Source organism: Sphaerulina musiva (assembly GCF_000320565.1).
Source record: "Sphaerulina musiva SO2202 unplaced genomic scaffold SEPMUscaffold_5, whole genome shotgun sequence".
Lineage (NCBI taxonomy): Eukaryota > Fungi > Ascomycota > Dothideomycetes > Mycosphaerellales > Mycosphaerellaceae > Sphaerulina > Sphaerulina musiva.
Genome location: NW_016017387.1, coordinates 426,600 through 446,246, shown reverse-complemented (window position 1 = coordinate 446,246; position 19,647 = coordinate 426,600). Strand labels below are relative to the sequence as shown.

At 49.8% G+C, this 19,647-nt stretch overlaps 6 protein-coding genes across 6 annotated transcripts; 2 read left to right on the top strand and 4 right to left on the bottom strand.

Annotated features, from left to right (window-relative positions):
- Positions 1-5,001: 5,001 nt before the first annotated feature.
- On the bottom strand, positions 5,002-10,681 carry SEPMUDRAFT_133228 (WSC-domain-containing protein; the record flags this gene model as incomplete). Its single annotated transcript, XM_016902550.1, has 2 exons — positions 5,002-10,490; positions 10,544-10,681. The coding sequence occupies 2 exons, from the start codon at positions 10,679-10,681 to the stop codon at positions 5,070-5,072; spliced, it is 5,559 nt and encodes a 1,852-aa protein (XP_016760611.1). The 3' UTR covers positions 5,002-5,069.
- A 1,000-nt stretch (positions 10,682-11,681) lies between these two features.
- SEPMUDRAFT_149148 (uncharacterized protein) lies at positions 11,682-14,773 on the bottom strand. Its single transcript, XM_016905372.1, has 4 exons — positions 14,385-14,773; positions 14,281-14,325; positions 14,180-14,229; positions 11,682-14,125 (listed from the first exon to the last, which is right to left on the bottom strand). Exon 4 carries the CDS (start codon positions 13,259-13,261, stop codon positions 12,182-12,184), a length of 1,080 nt encoding a protein of 359 aa, XP_016760610.1. The 5' UTR covers positions 13,262-14,125; positions 14,180-14,229; positions 14,281-14,325; positions 14,385-14,773; the 3' UTR covers positions 11,682-12,181.
- Positions 13,333-14,773, bottom strand: SEPMUDRAFT_156204 (uncharacterized protein). Its single transcript, XM_016907663.1, has 4 exons — positions 14,385-14,773; positions 14,281-14,325; positions 14,180-14,229; positions 13,333-14,125 (listed from the first exon to the last, which is right to left on the bottom strand). Exons 1-4 carry the CDS (start codon positions 14,754-14,756, stop codon positions 14,029-14,031), a joined length of 564 nt encoding a protein of 187 aa, XP_016760609.1. The 5' UTR covers positions 14,757-14,773; the 3' UTR covers positions 13,333-14,028.
- Positions 14,774-14,958: 185 nt separating this feature from the next.
- On the top strand, positions 14,959-16,764 carry SEPMUDRAFT_149146 (imidazole glycerol phosphate synthase HisHF). The gene is made up of 2 exons (XM_016905371.1): positions 14,959-15,106; positions 15,183-16,764. Exons 1-2 carry the CDS (start codon positions 14,984-14,986, stop codon positions 16,692-16,694), a joined length of 1,635 nt encoding a protein of 544 aa, XP_016760608.1. The 5' UTR covers positions 14,959-14,983; the 3' UTR covers positions 16,695-16,764.
- A 7-nt stretch (positions 16,765-16,771) lies between these two features.
- SEPMUDRAFT_149145 (uncharacterized protein) lies at positions 16,772-17,400 on the bottom strand (the record flags this gene model as incomplete). The annotated part of the gene is made up of 1 exon (XM_016905370.1): positions 16,772-17,400. The coding sequence occupies one exon, from the start codon at positions 17,398-17,400 to the stop codon at positions 16,804-16,806; it is 597 nt and encodes a 198-aa protein (XP_016760607.1). The 3' UTR covers positions 16,772-16,803.
- A 352-nt stretch (positions 17,401-17,752) lies between these two features.
- Positions 17,753-19,641, top strand: SEPMUDRAFT_163619 (DNA-lyase). The gene is made up of 2 exons (XM_016908072.1): positions 17,753-19,234; positions 19,406-19,641. The coding sequence occupies exons 1-2, from the start codon at positions 18,169-18,171 to the stop codon at positions 19,579-19,581; spliced, it is 1,242 nt and encodes a 413-aa protein (XP_016760606.1). The 5' UTR covers positions 17,753-18,168; the 3' UTR covers positions 19,582-19,641.
- The last annotated feature ends 6 nt before the right edge of the window (positions 19,642-19,647 follow it).

The window sequence follows — 19,647 nt, the reverse complement described above, 5'->3', positions numbered from 1 at the left end:
GAGAAGTAGTAGAGCTAGCTTAACGAGGCGAACGGCGAGGATACTAAGAAGAAGAAGGTTACAAAGAATAACCTACAGAAATTCGACTAGGCTAGCCGAATTATAGAGACTTACGAGAGGATTAACGTACTAGATCCGTACTATTACTATACTCGTCCGGGCCTATCCGTTCCGTATAAGGTAGACCGGGTAAATAGCAAGATATATGCTTATTATAAGCGATACGCAAAGGTAGGATATAATGCCGGTTAGCCTATAGAAGATATAGATAGCAGTAAGCTAGTACGTCTTACTCGGCGAGTCGCCGCTATCGAGGCACGAGTAGATAGCTTAGATAGGTACGCGCGTAGTTGGATTAGCTTCTTTAAGGGTAGATTCAATTAGGTTAGCGGTAAGAGCAGGTCCGTAGTATTAGTACTCGCTTAGTATACGGCTACTCTACGCTATAGGGGCGTCGCTCTATTGATTCTACGCTCGGACTACGGAGGCGAGACTCTCTTAGCCGCGGACGCGTATTATATAGTTCGTCGTACTACGTACGACGTAGAGAATAAGTTACTATAGAGCCGCGGTCTGCTAACGTTACTAGAGCTTACTTTTAGCAAGTACTACCGATATAGTACAAGTAAGATAAACTAGCGTATCGAGGCATAGTAGAATTAGCAGGCCAAAGCACTTAATAGATAGAGAGAATACTTCTACTCTCTTAATACGAGAGATTTATATAACCCTAACTTACTCCTAGATCGCCTAGCCTTCCTAGCGGTATATATAGAAATCATACGTACCGCGGTAATAGAGTTCGCCTATATATAGAATATATATAAGATCCGGAAGCAATCGAACCGTCTATACTTAATTCCGGGTATTCCGTATATACTATATTACTACCTAGAGCTATATAGTACGGCGTCGTAGGGGGTACGTATACCGGAGGCTATTATCGAGATACTCGAACAGAGTCTAGAAGGGTTTAGTAAGTGCCTTACCCCCGCTCGCTATACTACTTATTAATTCTAGGTAGATTTAGAGGCTTTTCTGCCTAACGAGACATATAAGTAGTATAAGGTCAATCTACTTACGAGCTATAGTCTCTCTCTACCTATTAGTAGAGCGTCCTTTAACTAATTGACTAGCGATCGTACGTACGAGTTAGTATATATTATACTGCGAATGTTGATTAGTAAGCATATTACCTCTAGGGAACTACCTATTCTTAGTAAGCTTAAGAAGCTACTAGCCGTACGGAATTAGATCCTCCGACGTAAGAGATAGGAGGTATTCGTCTATTACGCGCAATATAGTGTACCGAATGTAAACTAGGACTATAGTACGGTCGATTTCGAGTTTATATAATATAACAAAGAGGGCGGAGGGGCCGTAGAGCGCGGGGCGCGGGGTAGGGCGCCGGGGTAAGGGGCGGAGGCAAGGGTAAGTAAAAAATTCTATTAGCTTTTCTTCGGCGAGCCTAGCTATAAGCGGCGATAAGGTAAAACTATTCGTATACTCGCTATATTACTTATACTTCCTCCCTCTCTTACTATATGCTTTATAACCCCTATCGCAGCTATATCTATATTATAGTCGTAGCTACCTAAGTTATAGGCCGAGTACTGTCTAGTTTAGATATAGATCTACTATAAGACAACGTTCGGCAAGTTTACTTATTATAGCTAATATAAATAGCTAAATCCGGACGGTCTAACGGAGCGATTTATATAAGAGCTATTAACCGTACTCGAGATACGCCCTCGTCCTATACTAACCGCGTCGAATATACCGGCTCCGTTAGCCTAGCCTATACCGATAGTATTAGTACCGGCTCTACTAGTAAGGGTAAGCAGCTTTTCTAACGGCGAGATTTGATAAGTCGCCTAATAAGCTAGGGTTTCTAGACATTCGATATAATCCCCTAGTACGCGAATAACGAGCGTACTAGTACTAATACGTATTACCGATAGAGAGCCGCTACCGTAGTCGCTCTCTATACCGGTACTAGACTAGTTACCTACCGTTAATAGTCCGCGCCGGCGTCGACCCCGACGCCGACAACGACGACGACGTTAGCCGTAGCCTAGAGGTCGCTAACCGTCTACTTTGCATATACCTATAGGGTCTATACCTAGCGCTAGGTACTCAAACTAGAGAAGAAGACAAAAGTAGCAAAGTAGGACCTCTAGTAAGCAGAGCTCGTACTAATAGTACCTAATAACTTTACTAACTCTAACCGCCTCGCCGAGGACGATAATACTAGCCTCGTAGACTTCCTACTTAAGCGTATCGACCCCGACGACCTTCCGGTATAGCTAATCTATAAAATCCCCGACTTTGAGAGTATAATACTAGTAACTAGCTTCGATAAGGACGGCAAACCCCTTAAGGTATTATAGAAAGCAACGAGAACACCTATCGTCGCGGACGCTATAGCTGTATTCTAGATACTAGGGCCCCGAACGACCGCTCGCTTATATAAGGTTACGATCGTTATCTAGTTAAGAAAGCATCTACCGTCGCTAAAGCCGAAGAATCTGAAGCGTAAGGATAGGGAGAGTACTATAATCGACGAGCCCCCCCTCGAGTTATACTTACTACCTATAATACGCGAGCCTACCGTACTAATCGAGAGTATTAAGCACGACTTAGACGAGCTTTTTATTAAGAAAGAGAAGAGATTAGGGTAGATATACTCGGTAATTAATACGAGGCAGCTACTAGAGGTATAGGACCTCTCGGGCGACGGCGATAATACCGTCGCGACGATACGACGAGAAGAGGGTAGGTCCGGCGTAACGCTAGCAGTAGATAGCGACGGAGAGAAGATTAGTACTATAACAAGAAGGGCGGTAGCAGTAGCAAAGGCTCGGGGTTAACTTACTAGCGCTTGCAGCCGTACTTATAGGTAGGTAGGCGCTGAAGGTACTTAACTATATATAGACGGTATAGCTTTAACAGCGACGTACCCGGGGGGGGGGGGGGAGGGGAGGGGAGGCAATATTAGACAGTTTAATTACTACTCAATTTAATTATTCTATTTAATATATAGCTTACTAGACTATCGTATTACTACTAGTACTATTACCGCTAGTACTATTACTACTAGTACTATTACTACTAGTACTATTACTACTAGTACTATTACTACTAGTAGACGCCTAATCTAATATAGTCGGTAGTATAATACCTCTCTCGGGCTACAAGCGAGTAGCAAGGGCATATACTGTAATTCTAACGTAGAGCTACTATATATAGCGAGAGTAAATGTCGATAGTACCGTAGATCTAAATACCCTAGTACTCGAACTTGTAGTAAGCATCTATTAAGAGCGCGTATATTAGCCCGGATGTAATAATAGTACTATAGTGCTCTCTAGCTCTATCGTAGTATCGCTGTACCCTATCGGGGTTAAGTAGTCGGTATATACGGTAGATACGGTCCCTACGTAAATAAGTTAGTCTACGAGCGGCTATAAGTATAATAATATAGTATACCTCCTAATTAGGTTAGTTTTCGAGCGTAGGTATACGTAGAGGTTCCTCCGGCCGTACGTTTTAACCGACGACTTAGCTAGCTCGTTAGAGAGTATAGCAGCGATCTCTACCTCCGCCTCTGCCTATCGTTCTTAGGGTACCTGTTTGATAAACCCTAGCTCTTTGCGTATACGCCGATAGGTACGCTTTCCGATATTCTAGCCGTTAATACGTAGAATCTAGTAGGCCTCCTCGTCGGTAAGACGTAGGTAATAGTAGGTATAAGCGATTCGGAGGTATAGGGCCTTAGTATTACTTAATTCGAGCCGGGTTCGTACTAGCGTATACGTTCTTGTAAGCCCCTATAAAGTTAGCCGCCGTCGTAGCGTACTAAGCTCGATACGGACGCCGAATATAGTAAAGAGGTCCTCGCGGATAGACTAGTAGGTATGCCTATTAGCGTATAACCTAGTAATGAACTCGCAGAACTGCTCGTAATCTAGTACTTAACTACTACGAGCTCTAACGGTTCTACTACAACGGCGAGGTATAAGCGCGAGCGATAGTAAGGTAGGTAACGGAGGTAGCGGAGGGGTAGTAGACTGTCGAGGTATATGTATATAGACTGCGACGTATTCCGCGGCGGCGGCGGCGGTAACGGTAACGGTAACGGTAACGGTAACGGTAACGTAGACTATATACGACGGTGAGGTAGGCAACGAGGTATATATAGCGACGGCGGCGACGGTGAGGTAAGGTGCCGCATACGGCGACGGTGAGGTATAGAATCAAAGAAAGGTGCTGTATACAGTAGATTCATGAGGTGAGGTACGTTCATGAGAATTGGCCACTTTGGCCTTCCGTCCACGGACTTGCATCGCGTCAATTTCGCGTTCCTTCACTTCACTTTATCCCTCTTTCCTTTTCTCTCTCCCCTCCCCAACCCAGCTACATATAGTTACCTACCCTACTAACCCCCCAACCAACCCCCTCCTCTCCTCCTCCTCCTCCTCCTCCCCCTCTAAACGCCCCCTCCCTCCCCTGCTCATCCTCCTCTTCATTTCCAACCTCACTTTCGCCCTCCTCACCAAAGCACACCACACCCTCCCCCTCCCCCTCTTACTCTTTCGTCCCAAAAAACCCCCAGCAACAATGCTACTCCTCTTCTCGATCAGGTCTGTAGGCGAAGGCGGCGGGGTCAGATGGTAGAATTCATCGCCTCCGCAACCGCATTTGCAGTCGATTAGATCGGGGCGTTCTATTGGGGTGGGTAAGTCTGGTTTTGTGGGGTCTGGAGGAGGAAATATTGTGGTGAGGGAGTGTGGTGGTGGTGGGAAGTGACGGGTGTTGTTGTTGTTGTTTAGTTGTTGTTCATGAGGTGGTGGTGAATGGAGGAAGGTTTGTTGGAGGTGCATGGTGATGTTGATGTTGATGTGTTTAGTGATGATGTTGGGGGATGAAAATGGAAGAGAGTGAAAAAACAAAGATTTCATGGAGGTCTATACTATATCTACATCACATTGTTTCTATCCATCGTAAAAGTAACAGTTTAGCTAAACATCTGTCTAGAACCATCTCACATGAACGTCTCACATCAATGTCTCAAGAACCGTTGTTCACATTGTCCTGTCTCTGAACAACAGTTGCACCAAGCATCGCAGAGTCACTCGTCCCATTCCCCAACGCACTCATCATATAGCAGTCAGTCTCACGATACGAGACCCCTCGACACGACATTTCCATCGCACACCCATTCAAGCACTGCTCAAAAGTGTCCGCCGCAACACGACTCGCCATCCCTCCAGTGCGAAAATCCATGGAGCACCGCACTTGAAACCGAGCAGTACCATTATACGAATTCCACAAAGTCCCATTATCCGCCGGGCAAGCGAGTGGCAAGCGATACATCTGTAAAGCGTCAGCACCACCGCACCACGTCGTAGAATTTCCCGGACAGCTCATATCGCAAGCCGATTGACGGATTGGATGTGAAGCATTGTCGAATGTGTTTCCGTAAAAGCATTCTCCGCCGAATTCAACTCCGAACCAGGTGACATTGCGTTTCTGGGCTTGAGCTGCACACGCGGGAATGGTTAGGGAGTTTGTAGGGTCGTAGTATACATTCGATAGAGCGCGACCGTTGTTGGGCTTTTCGTTGAAGCAGCCCTGTGCTATGTAGTTGCTTGAGCTGGGAACTACAATTGTAGGGGATGGTGGTGCGGAGCTGTTGCTGGGAACAGCGTACAAAGTCAGACCATTGGGACCGCCGCAGATTTCGGTTTTATCGCCTGCACATGGCATGTTGCAGCGGCCATCTGTTGCGGGTTTGGAGCTGGTGGAAAGGCTTGATCCGCAGTAACATTCGGTGGCGTATTCGGTGGCGAAATATTGGTATCCCGAGCAGAAGCTTGCGCAATTCTCGTTCGTCATGTTGTTATTGTTGGCACTCTTCTGGTTGATTGCACGGCCATTTACTTCGGTGTAGCAGCCCACGTATTTGAATGTTCCAACCTGAGTAGGCGCACTTGGCGCTATAGAGGTGATGGAGGACGACGAAGACGTCGTGGTGCTTGTAGAAAGTGTTGTCCGTGTCGCTGAAGACGAAGTACTGATCGTTGGGGTCGCAGAGGAGGTCGAAGGGGATGAGCTGGCCGTAGCTCCAGTGCTGGAGCTCAGGGTCGACGAAATGGAGTTGCTGGTACTTGTCGAAGGGACAGAGCTGCTGGTAGTCGTCGCAGAGATAGTGCTGCCGTTACTAGTCGAAGAGACAGTAGTACTGCCAATACTCATCGAAGAACTAGAGTCACTCCCTTTCGCCGTAGACGCGGCAACTGAGCTGTTGCTGCTGCTACTGCTAGACTGCAAAGTAGTCGACAAAGAGACCACCGAACTTGTCATGGATGGATCAGACACCACTCTCGCCCCAAAGACGCCATTATAGACAGCAGCACCAACCATATTCTTCAAATAACAAGCAGCACCAGACAACGCCACATTGATACAGCCATTGGTTTTAGCACATACGTCGATGCATTGTTGGAAGCTGTTGACGGCTAGGCTGGACATATCGCCGCCTTGATGGTCGATACCACACTCAATCAAGAATGTGACGCCGTTGGAAATGTAGGTCGTGCTGTTACTTCCGGGGCAAGTTGGAGGTGTGGCTGTTGCTGAAGTCGATGAGGTTGTTGAAGTGCCGATGACTGTTGACGTGGAAGTTGTGCGGTCTGGGAAGGTCGATGGAGATGATGTGCTGCTTTCCGAGTTGGATGTCAAACTGGCGGAGCTTGTCGACGTAACAGAGGAAGACACACTCAAGCTTGAACTCGTCGCAGAAATCGAAGATACACTACCAGAGGTGGAAGTGGACACAAGTTCAACGAATTTCGCGCCCCAAACACCATTGTTCACAGCTGCTCCCAGAGTAGACTTGAGATAGCACGCCGCTCCCGATAAAGCGACATCGACACACTGTGAATTCTGGGCGCAAGCATCAATACATGCTGCGAATGAGTTGACATTAAGTGATGTCAAGTCCCCACCAACGTGGTCGATTCCGCATTCGATGAGGAATTTCTTGCCCCCAGAAGTGACCGTAGTTCCATTTGATGCTGGACAAGAAACGTCCGTTGGAGCAGTAGATTCGACGGCAATGGTACTGCTGCTAATAGTGGTAATCGTATTGGAGGCCGTAGTAACACTGGTAATCCCCGTGCTCGATGTCGAGGATTGAATACTAGAAGATGATGTCGAAGAGGATATGGTGCCATTCAATCGATAGAGTTGCATCCGGCTACCCGCTCCGCAGTACTGACTATTATTCCCACTGCAAGACATGTTGCAATCGGTGTCGTTGGTCAGTGACGACGACGAGGCAATGGTACTGCCACAATAACATTCGGAGCTGTATTGGAGGCCAAAAAGCGAGTAGCCAGCACAGAAGCTCATACAAGAGTCAACAGTCAGAGACTTCGAGTCCATCGTCTTCGAACTGAATGTCTTGCCTCCAGTCTCCTTGTAGCAGCCCGCGTAGCTGTAGCTGCCAGACTGTTGCGTGATGGCAAGAATGGGAGATGTAGTGTTCCCGTTGAATTTCAGCCTGTCTCCAAAGACCGACAACTGGGCTCTGCCTTGATTATCGTCGCCGCCACAAGTTTCATTCTGAGCTCCTGAGCAGCGGAAGTTACAAGCGCTGTCGTCGTCCAGAGTAGTGGGTATCGCATTCCCACACCAGCATTCACTGCGGTAGCTTGTTCCGGCGAAAGTCCATCCGGCTTGGTAGCAAGAACCTGTACAACGCTCGATGGAGTTGTTGTCGTCGGTGTAAATGTTTGTGGCGAGTTGCCTGCCTGGAGTCAGGTCGCGGAAGCAACCTGCATAAGCGTACTGACTTGTGCCATTCGCTAGGAGAGGTCCAACCTGTGGAGCGATAGAATTGCAATTGAATTGCAGAAAGAACTTTCCGCTGTCCGTGTTGGTGTTAATCGTCCACTGAGCATGACCCTGCTCAGTTGGAGTATTGACTTGTCGCTCCAGGGCGGCGCAATAGAGGGTAGCGTTCTGACTCTGGCCTGCTCCAATGATAGTACCTTCAGCCAAGTCAATATTGTTAGCTGCTCCCACTATACCAGGGACGCCGTATGGGGCCTTCGAGACGGTCAATTTCAGGGGCGAAGCAGTGCTTGATCCGTTATTTGTGATTCGCAGAATCAAATTCCGTGTCGTCCCTTCCTGTACATCGCCAAAGGAGAAGTTCTGGCCTGTGTATGGTATCCACGATGATCCATCTGGCGACTGAAACTCGACAAGCTGCCCAGGAGCACTGCCAGCCGTACCGAAGACGTTGAGAATCTTGTTACCTCCATCAGAGAACACAGTTGCGTAGACTGCTTGATTTCCAGCGTTAGTCGCGTTATATGTGATGCCAATAGTGGCCTGTCCATTGGCCGCAATGGTGAATGGGACACCACTAAAAGTGAAAGGACCGACTTGAGCGCTGCCATCGCTGGTAGTATTGGGAGTCACGAACGGGCCTTTTTCGGACACGAGAGAGTAGCTCACATTCTTCACTTTCAGCATCATGTCGCCACTGTTGAGCAAGAATGCTGAGCTTGAACTTGGTCCTGAGCCGATCGTGGTCTGGAAACTGACTTGACCAGGCGAGATGGACAATACTGGAGCAGCAGAGTTTGCCGTACCTTTGAGCGTGATAGGTGTGTTGGCAGAAAAGCCAGTGACCGCATTGCTCGTATCAGCAACCACGTCGCTCGAGAGCAGTCCGACGGTCTTTGGTGCAAAGTACGCCTTGAACGTGAAGACGTCGTTGGCGTTGAGCAACAAGGGCATGGCAGGGAGACTGTCGATTCGGAAATTCGGGTTGCCAACAACATTGAGCGCAGTCAAGGTCGTCTGAACATTGGCCGTACACTTGACGGTGAGGGGATCAGACGTGTTGCCAGTCGGAGTGTTGGGAAAGGTGTATGGCGAGGAGCAGTTGAGCGGCAAGCTCACGGGAGATCCAAACGCGTGAAGAACACCCTCCAGAGTTGGAACATATGCAATCCCGTTTCCAAATGAGATCTTTGCGAATTTGGCCACATTTGGAAAGTTGAAGGATTTTATCAGGGTCAATTTACCATCTTTTGGCATGGCGTCGTAGATTCTCAGGTTCTGTCCCTCGCGATCAGTCGTCCAAAGTAGCGCACTCCCGTCTTGTCCGTTCAGAGAAGTGATGGTACCATGCCCAGTTCCAAGAATACCCGCATTCTTCTCAGGCGTATCCGCGACCTTTGTGAAGACGGCATTGCCTGCCGCGTTGCAACTGAATTTGAACACATGGGTTTGGAACGTCGTGACAGGCACATAGACGTAGCCTCCACCCAGGGGGTTGACGCCAGCTCCAGCATACACCGAATTCTCGTTCTCAGTCACCTGAATGGCAGCATCCAATCGATTTTCGCCCATCTGGTAGCCGCCAAGGTTGTCCGTGTTCAGCCAGTATGTCTTACCAGACTTTCCCGTGACCATTCCGATGCGTCGACTATTCGGGCATGTGAATGTGTCTGAAGGTAACAGCTGGAATGGCGTAGTCCCGAGATCCTTGTCCGCTCCATCGAGTTGCGTCTTCTCCCATGGCATAAAGAAATCAACTGGCTGAATTGTACCATCACTGTTGATCTTCATGTTAACAACCGCCTCTTCTAGCGAAGTGGGTGGATTTCGACCTTGCACAGGGCGACCATTGGCAGGCAGCTCCGATGCGTATCCGTTTCCTGTCGAGAAGAACATGCTTCCAGCACCGTCATAGGCGAGTCCACCACCGGACATCCAGACACCACCGCCGGGCACAGTGTTGGCAGCAGGGCCACCCTCAGTAGCAAATGCTTCCACAATGGCACCTGTGGTTCTGTGGAAGCCAATGATAGCTCCGGTATAGTTGTATTGGATACAATGCGATGCCCATCCGGTGTAAATGTAGTCGCCGACTTGAAGGAGAGCAGGTCGCTGATGCTGATTGCCCCCAATGAACATCCTCCTAGGGTTGTTACGGAAGACGGTACCATCGACGAGCGTCGGGAAGCCTGCAGCCTCCGAGAGGTCGGCGGTATTGATAGCGTGAAAGTAGTAGCGGCCATTGAGACGTCCTGGTGGCTTGCTTGGGCTGAAATTGCCATCTTGAAATTGAGGAGCGTAGGTTTTGGCAGTCAAATACCACAAACCCGTAGACGGATCGATGACACCGGTCGCCGTGATGCCAATTGTCGGGTTGATATCCACACACCCTTCGAGCTCTGCTGTCAGAAATGGTACGTGAAGATTCCGCTGTGCCACAATTGCACCCGTCTTCGCGTTCAATTTGTATATATTGTTTTGCGTAGTTGCGATGAAGACATATTGCGTGTCTCCGATTGTGTATACCAGAGGCGATGCGAATATTTGCTCTTTGCCAAGTCCATTGAAGTTGCCGGGAATGTTGGCGCTCCATATCTTTCCAAAATTGGGGCTGCCGACGATCGCGGGATCCTGTGCCTGTGTCAGCGGAAAAGTCCACATACTGTACCAGTCAGTCATCTCACCATGTTGTGATTGGTCTCATAGCCTGTTCTTGAGTTACCGCCACCCCATGTGATGGTGTCGGTAAGCGCCTGACCAGCCGCTGGTAGGGAGAAGAGGCATGATACGAGCGTGGAGTATATGGCACTAGTGAAACGCATGCTGGGCGATCGAGAAGTGCCGAGCACTCGATTGTTGAGTGGAATGTGCAGTCCCTTCCTGGAGAGCTTATGGATGGGACAAATTGTTGTTTAAAAGGCATGTTCCCCCATCTGGCCGCATCCTGAATGCCGTTGCAAGAAACGGCTAACCATGTGGTGTGGCGTCTGCATGCGCCGCATCACTCCTTTCGCGCCAGTAGCACATCTCTCGTATACCAGCAGAGCGGGAATCCCGAGTGTTGGAGACAAAGCCTTCGAGCATGCTGCAGCCACAGGAGATGTCCTCCGAGACTGAACAGGAATGGTCAATATGCCACGAAGGCAGTGCGTGCAACGTCTAATCCCAAAGCGATCCATATGCTCGCCCGTTCTCGGTATCGTGGCGAGCCTGGCTCGCAGCCTAGATTGTTCGCTCAGTAGGGGAATATTGGAGGCGCTATACCGAGGCCGAGAGGCTGGCGTAAGGATGATCAGGCTGAGATCAGAACACCTCAGTGCCATTTGCTCTACTTGAATCAGCAATATTGGCGACTTGCATCTTGGAAGGCCTTCATAGCGGCGGTGGTCTGGCTCTGGTCCATGTACCCTGAGCGGGTAACTACTGTGCACGATGTCGAGTCCCACTTTAGCTCGTGACTTTATTACTCCCTAGGTCACATTTTCGCGGTAAGACTTGCAGAGCGGATTGCGCACGTACGAGTAAGTCTAGAACTTGACCATAGGGTTTCCTTGGCAGTCGTCGGTGATTCCAAACCTTATGGACCCCTACGCCCAATCCGAGATGTGAATAAGCGACTGTGGCTTGTGAAGGGCTTTACGCCTCCGCCGGCTCCTATAACATAAGCTACTCGCAGTATCTCCGTGCTCAGATTGACTCGAGGTAAAAGCATTGACCCCTCAAACGGTGCAGAGAACCCGTAGAGTCAATATGTCTCTTTGGACTCTTCGTTCGAGCTCTTCGCTAGTCTAGTCTTATCTTACGCTTCGGAAACTCCCTCGATACCCATACAACTGTAGCACTCTGTATCCAAATCAGCGGCTCGCAGATGAACCTACTTGCAGAAGGCTGCTGGACTTGGCGTGGCGTGCAACAACAACTTATTCACTCTAACGCCCATGGGAAAACGCCCCTGAACTCTCGAAAGAGCTGAAAAAGCATAACCCACGAATGAAGCGCAAACTTTCCCGACTTTTCGGAGTGACAGTGATAAGTTTGTCTATATCTGGCGTACAATCGAGGCCGCAGGATTGAAGCGTCTGTAATTCCACGGAGATCATGGCATGAGATGCGCTGGGGATTTATGATGGCTCTCCTTGTCGTCCGTTGCACATTCTCAACACGACAACGCTACAAGCAGCAGTACAAGAGTCTCCGTTCGTGTTAGATCAGGCGACGTACCTCAGATCCAGAAATACTACAAAACATCTGGAGCTTCATGTGTCCATGCTCACCCCAGCATGTTCGCCACTCTCCTTCACTCTTTCCAATTGTCCGAAAACTCAGTACAGTCTGGCATGTGACTTGTACTGTGTGCCAGCCTCAGCTCCATGCACATCACACTTCGTTCCTCTTTCTCCCATTGCATACTCTTGACAAATATCGCATTTCTCATCAGAGTAGAGATTTGCCGTCTCAATCATGCTTCCAAAAGGTAAAGCAGTCAAGAAGACCTTACTGATCAAACTTCCAGAGTCGACATCATAGTCCGTAGCCAAGTGCTTGGGCTGCGGATCAGATAGACGTGGATCTTCGAATGGTACGAGCGGCAAGTGAGCTGTATCCGCAAAATTGCCTCTGGTGGAGGCGAAAGGGTAGTCGACCAACTCGCTCTGCGTTGGGCGATTTGAAGTGAATACGTGCTGATATTGCCATAGAGGGCGGGGATTTTGTTGAATCTCAGGTGGGTTTGATTCTGCAACATTGTGTCGCGTAGTTCCTGGGGCCTCTGTGTAGCTGGGACAGTGCTGGAAGCATGAGGGGGCTGGTGGATCTCTGGCATTCGGGTAATCTGACCACTCGCATGGGGGAAGCGACTCCGTTGCTTCTGGCTCTGAAACCCTCATAGCCTCCAACATTGCCTTGCTCTTAGATGGTCGACTCCGTTGCCAGGTGACATCCTTTCGTGCGACTCTTGTGTGCCATGCCGGGTCATCCCGCACACGTCCCATCTCATTGGGCTGGGGTACTGTGGCCCTGACGTTTCTCCCCTCCTCACCTATAAGCCAGTTCTGTCGAGGTGAGGTGTCTTCTTCCGGCGATTGCTCGTCCGAGGAAGTCATACTAGAATCCGATATGACAGGGCGGCAGTACGCGGAGAGAGATGCCGACATATCAGATCCCTTCACTTCGATCAATTGATTCAGGCCTGTTCCACGGTGTTCACAGCGCGTCGCGGCCTGTCCGCTATGTAGATATGTACGGCAGATCCAAGTCGATCCGTTCGGCTCGGTGACCATATCGCTAGGTCGACTGTCACGTGAGCATGATGTCTTGGGACAGTGAACTGGTGTTATGTTTGATTGTCTATGTCTTGTATGTTGATGTCTTGGTTTTGACGGAGCAGCTTGACCTTGTCGCATTTGTAGGAGCGCATCCTGAAAGCGGCCGCAGTGAGACACGTAGGTAAGCGAGAACGGCAGTCGGTACTTACTTCGAGTCTGTCATATTCAGGTAACTCCTGTGACGCTCGTCGCAACTGATCAAGATCTTTGAGATCTTGAAAGAACGGCATTGACACGCCATCCTTCACCAGGTCCTGATTCCCTCGCATGCTGTCATCGATGGGAAGCCATTGAGTGTGATACAGCTTTGGCGGTGGCGGCGAAGCAACCGAGACCAAGGAAGACTTACTAAGAGCTTTTTGATTGCCCCGTAAACTCTTCGCGCGAGGTTGAGATGAGGATGACATACTCTGCTGTCCCGTCATGGCTATCTGATCTTCGAGACACAAGCCAACAAGCCAGCAGTACTGGTGTAATTAGTCAGCCTATGACCGGATGAGGAACTGTCCAAGTGAGTCCTGTTTCGGAGATGCCTGATGGTGTCTAGCAGTGATGTGAGGATCCAGCCAAAAAGGAGACGGAGAAGAGGTAGAAGAAGGGAAGAAGGAGGCGGGGTGTGCGAAGAACCCCATATATGTGAGCTTGCATGGGCAAAGCGCACGGACTTTTCCGAATCCTTCCAATGCTGAGGTTACAAAGTTGTGACACAGTGATCGGATAGTGCACCATATGACCAGCAGGACAGAGGGCGTCTCCGTACAACGGCGATTATATGCCGTGCTGACCGTAAAGCCTGGTGAGCATCCCGTCTGGCCTGAGAAGCGGATGCAGCTCGACGTGCACGCCTAGAGTAGGTCAAAGTCATCAAGCTTGTCTCGATACTTCATGATGTTCCTCTTGATCTTCGAGGAGTCGACCCAGGTGACGAAATCTTCCATGTTTCTGTATCAGGGGTCAATATCCTGGACTTCTCAGTGTATCGGCAACGTCTCATACCTTGTGACAAGAAATGCGGAATCCGTGATGACTTCGGTCCCAACTCGTACCTGGATCCACGATTAGAATGCGATAGAGCAGCGCAGATTCTGCCAACTCACGTGTCCTTGCTCGATGAACTTGTTGGCCGCGCTGACAGTTTCCGCCTACAATCCACGTCAGCATATAACTCGAGTTCCCAGCACCCCAAGCTTTTCCCTCGTACCATTCGCAACCTCGTCATCACCACTCCTAGTCGTCGTCGACAAAAGGCCGACACGGTAATCTTACGCTCAACATCAGAGAGCTTTCCTGTGCCGCTGCCACCGACTCCCAGCAGTCCCATATCATGCAGCTTCTCGAGCAGTAGATCCTCTTGCTTCCGCCTGAAGAGTGAATCCGGTGGTAGAAGGGCGACTCGATGGGCGAGATGTCTAAGCTTGCCGCATAATCGGTTGTAGCTGGTGTAGTCGGCAGGTTTGCTGATGGAATATCGTCGCACAATTTCGGCCTGGCGATGGTTGTCGTCGGATTTGTAGTTGATGAAGTCAACTTTGCGCAGGAGCTTGGACTCGTGATGCTTCAGTTTACGGACCATGTTTGCGATGGTCTCGTGGCAACGGTATGAGCAGTTGTCGCAAGAAGAGAAGTTGTTCAGATTTCCACGAGAAGATGTCGACGGGAAGAAAGCGGCAAGTGGGTCGTTATGGCTGCCTCAGGCCCTCAACCTAGTCACTCACACTCCCTCGTCAAAATTTGGGACAGTCATAGCACAACGACGTCAACATCATTTCGTGCCACTCCGATTGGGAACGGCTGGTCAACATGCCTGTGGTTCATATGCTGGACTATGCCGCTGGCAACATTCGATCACTGGTCAATGCCGTGGAAAAGCTCGGCTGGCAAGTCGAATGGATCAAGGATCCCAAGGACATTGAAAAAGCCGCGGTGTGTAGTATCAAACACACTTCACTCATATTATGACAGTAGCTGATGGCTGACAGGCGCTCAATAAATGATGTAGACTCTCATACTGCCTGGTGTGGGCCACTTTGGTCACTGCCTGACACAATTCTCTAATGCCGGATTTGTCGAGCCGGTCCGAGAACACATTCGTTCTGGCAAGCCATTCATGGGCATATGTGTTGGTCTGCAAGCGCTTTTTGAAGGATCCGCAGAAAACGACAAAGTGCCCGGACTCGGCATCATCAAGGGACGACTGGAGCGATTTCGGGATGACGACAAGAGTGTTCCGCAGATTGGTTGGAACTCCGCGAACACTTCTGCCAGCGACCAAAGTATATATGGCATGCGACCTGATAGCAAGTACTACTATGTCCACTCATATGCTGTGCCGTACCGGGAAGGGCAGTTTGAGCAAGACGGCTGGACTGTCGCTAAGGCTCGCTACGGCAACGAGGAATTCGTGGGAGCCATTGCCAAAGACAATGTCCTAGCCACGCAATTCCACCCCGAGAAGAGTGGTGCTGCAGGTCTGAGAGTTCTGAAAGCATTTCTGGAAGGAGTGAAGTCTGCACCACTTTCAAAGGAGCTTTTTTCAACCAAGGAGGGACTGACGAGAAGAATCATCGCGTGTCTCGACGTTCGCAGCAACGACCAAGGCGACCTCGTTGTGACGAAAGGTGACCAGTACGATGTTCGCGAAAAGTCGGGCGACAACGCAGTCCGAAATCTCGGCAAGCCAGTGGAGAAAGCTCAACAATACTACGAGCAAGGCGCAGACGAAGTCACTTTCCTCAACATCACATCCTTTCGAGACACGCCACTCAAAGACCTGCCCATGCTCGAAGTTCTGCGGCAGACTTCTGCCACAGTGTTCGTGCCTCTCACAATTGGCGGGGGCATTCGTGATACCACGGATCCCGAGACCGGCCGTGTAGCACCCGCTCTTGAGGTCGCGACCCTCTATTTCAAGAGTGGCGCTGATAAAGTCTCCATCGGCTCTGATGCTGTCACAGCAGCCGAAGAATATTATTCCAACAATAAGCAACTTTCCGGAAAGACGGCCATCGAGACCATTAGCGAGGCGTACGGAGCCCAAGCAGTCGTTGTTTCGGTCGATCCAAAACGCGTGTACGTCTCCGACCCAAGCACCACAACTCACAATCTGGTGAATACATCCTTCCCGGGGCCTAATGGCGAGAAGCACTGCTACTATGCCTGCACCATTCGAGGAGGCCGCGAGACACGTGACCTTGACGTGGTCCAACTCGTCACTGCTGTAGAAGCCATGGGTGCTGGCGAAATTCTCCTGAACTGCATTGATAAAGATGGTACCAACTCTGGCTTCGATCTCGAGTTGATTCGCAGTGTCAAAGCTGCAGTGAAGATTCCCGTGATTGCAAGTTCTGGAGCAGGTAATGCCGATCACTTCAAGGAAGTATTTGAAAAGACCAATGTTGATGCCGCGCTCGGAGCGGGGATGTTTCACCGTGGGGAGTGGACTGTGAAGCAAGTCAAAGAAGAGCTGGGCAAGACGGGGTTGATGGTTAGGAGGTTTGAGGAGACCATTTGAGTGTCATATCCGAGACTGGCAACATACCTACCTATACAGACACATATGCAAAGCGCTCCATTTATTTCAGCACAAAGAAATCATCTTCACCACTCCTACTGACTACTGACTACTGCACCGGTGGCACCGGTGGCTCATCTTGCACTCCATTCAATAGCCCCAACTCCTCCAAAGTCCTTCCTCCCGGCCTCGCCAATCTCCACACAACCTCCTCCCTCCCCTCCAAATCTCTCAAATCCTCACACCTCGTAAACCCAGTCTTTTCCAGCACTCGCATACTCCTCACATTCTCCACATCGACATGCGCTTCTACAAACTCCCATCCACCTCCCCGCCCCTCATCACTATCTCCTATTAATGCAGACGACGTAGAAGAAGAACAGGAAAAGGCCACATCCTCCCAAAACCACTCCACCCACCCCCTCAACGCCTCCGTCGCATACCCACTCCTCATAAACTCCGGATGAAGTAAGTACCCACAACTCGGCAAATGAAACGATCCCACAAGACCAATCACCCGTTCTTCATACCCTTTCCCTCCCTCTCCTTTCTCTTCTGTAGCAGAAGAAGAAGAAGAAGAAGAAGAAGAAACCGAGCATCGTTCCCGAATCGCGAAATTAAAAACTTCCGATCCGACAGCCCGAGCGGAAAGCCATTGTCGGCCTTGCGCGAGAGAGGTGACGGGAGGGGAAGAAGTGTATTGCATGACTTGGGGGAGAGTGATGAAGGACATGATTCCTTGCTCGAGGTCGGACATTTGGAGGGTTTGGAGGTGGAGGCGGGGGGTCCAGATGGTTTTTGAGAGAGGGGTGGGGATTTCATCTGCCATGAGGTGGATAGAGGAGGTGGTGATATGGGAGTGAGGTCTGTTATGTAAGGTAGGTAAGTACTACTGGTTATTTAAAGTATCGTCTTGGCGTTTTCATCGCGCGAGTCTCGAGAGACGCGACTTTGGCTTCTACGCGTCATCTTCGATATATCGATGATCCACACTCATGCTTGCACTGCAGTACTGTATCGTGACAAGATGCCTAAACGCAAAGCCGTGAAGCAGTTGGAACGAGAAGATTCGGAGCTTACGCCTCCCCCCGAGGGACTACTCGACAACGCCGCAGTCACAACGTCATCTCCTGGCAAGAAGCGCAAGATTTTGAAGAAAGAGGCGGTGGCTGTAGAGGAAACGTCACCAAAGAAGACCAGGAGGACAACTACAACGACGACGACGACGACGACGGCGAAGAAGAAGGGGAAGAGCACAGTCAAGGTTGAAATTGAGGAGGAAGAGGAGGCCGAACCTGGCGCAGACGCGAGCCCGACGACCAAGGCGAAGACTCAGCGCAGAAGCAGAAGCATCAAGGGGGATGCCAAGGAGGATATCAGAGAACAAGGAGACGACGACGATAAAAACGATACACAATCCAAGATTCCAGAAAAGAAAAAACGACAAAGCAAAGCAGCAGACAAGTCCGCAGAGATGCTCTCCCCCCCTCTCGCAGCCCGCACAACCGGCCACAAACTCCTCCTAGGAGCGCACGTCAGCGCCTCCGGAGGCGTACACAACTCCGTTCTCAACAGCATACACATCGGCGGCAATGCCTTCGCCCTCTTCCTCAAATCGCAACGAAAATGGTCCAATCCCGCTCTCACCGACCCACAACGCACCTCCTTCCTCTCCGCCTGCGCACAACACCACTATACCCCCTCGGAACACATTGTACCTCACGGCTCCTACCTCGTCAATCTCGCGCACACAGAACCCGCTCGCATCCAGCAAGCGTATACATCCTATCTCGACGATTTGCAACGTTGTGAACGATTAGGGATCAAATTATACAACATCCACCCGGGAAATAATCAATGCAATGATCGTGCAAAAGCAATCAAACAACTCGCAGAAAATATCAATCGCGCGCACACCGAGACGGAATCCGTCATTACTCTTCTCGAAAATATGGCTGCGGGGGGAAATGTCCTCGGCAGCACATTTGAAGATTTACGAGATATCATCGCTCTCATCGAAGACAAACGTCGAATCGGAGTGTGTATCGACACCTGTCACGCCTTTGCCGGAGGATATGATTTGCGCAGTCCAGAAACTTTTCACGCGACGTGGAAACACTTTGATGCAGTAGTAGGAATGCAATATTTAAAAGCGATGCATCTCAACGATAGTAAAGCACCGTTTGCTTCACATCGAGATGTGCACGCGAATATTGGAACGGGATTTTTGGGGTTGAGAGCTTTTCATATGTTGGTGAATGATGAGCGGATGTGGGGTTTACCGTTAATTTTGGAGACGCCGGTAGAGGTACGCGATGAAGAGGGACAGGTGGTGAAGGATGAAAAGGGGAAGAAGGGGAAAGAGGACAAGGGGATTTGGGCGCGTGAGATTAAAATGTTGGAGGGGTTGGTAGGGATGGATGTGGAGGGGAAAGAATTTACAGAATTGGAAGCGAGGTTGCAGAGGCAAGGGGAACCGGAGAGAAAGAGGTTGGCGGAGCAGGCGGATAGGAAGAAGGTGAAGGAGGATAAGAAGCAGAGTAAATTGAATTTTGGGGGGAAGGGGAATAATAAGAAGAAGAGGAAGAAGGGAGAAGAAGAATTAGACAGTGAAAATAGTGGAGAGGAAGAAGAGGAGGAGCAGTAATACGCCAAGTGAAGAGTGGTATGCGCATATTATCATGATGGTAATCACTTACGGCTCGTGCCAGGACCCCAAATGTGCACGGACCAAGCCACTCGCGGTATAGGACGTGCTTTCTCTGTGACACAATATATTGACCACGCTGCTTTGAGCAGACTCGATCTGTTATTCAAAACAGCATCAGAGATGGAAAACAAAGATGGAGATCCTCGCGCTGTATCCCATCTCTCTCACAGTGACTGACAGCTTCAATCCTCGAGCTTTCAAAACCCGATTAGAAAAAAAAGCAACAAAGGGATTTGTATAAGA

Coding starts and splice junctions, on each gene's coding strand:
- SEPMUDRAFT_149148 (XM_016905372.1), bottom strand. CDS start 13,261: ATGCGACAAGGTCAAGCTGCTCCGTCAAAACCAAGACATCAACATACA.
- SEPMUDRAFT_156204 (XM_016907663.1), bottom strand. CDS start 14,756: ATGGTCCGTAAACTGAAGCATCACGAGTCCAAGCTCCTGCGCAAAGTT. Junction 14,230..14,280: donor AGTTCATCGAGCAAGGACAC/GTGAGTTGGCAG, acceptor TCGTGGATCCAG/GTACGAGTTGGGACCGAAGT. Junction 14,126..14,179: donor TCCGCATTTCTTGTCACAAG/GTATGAGACGTT, acceptor CCCCTGATACAG/AAACATGGAAGATTTCGTCA.
- SEPMUDRAFT_149146 (XM_016905371.1), top strand. CDS start 14,984: ATGCCTGTGGTTCATATGCTGGACTATGCCGCTGGCAACATTCGATCA. Junction 15,107..15,182: donor AGGACATTGAAAAAGCCGCG/GTGTGTAGTATC, acceptor TAAATGATGTAG/ACTCTCATACTGCCTGGTGT.
- SEPMUDRAFT_163619 (XM_016908072.1), top strand. CDS start 18,169: ATGCTCTCCCCCCCTCTCGCAGCCCGCACAACCGGCCACAAACTCCTC. Junction 19,235..19,405: donor GAAGGAGGATAAGAAGCAGA/GTAAATTGAATT, acceptor GGCTCGTGCCAG/GACCCCAAATGTGCACGGAC.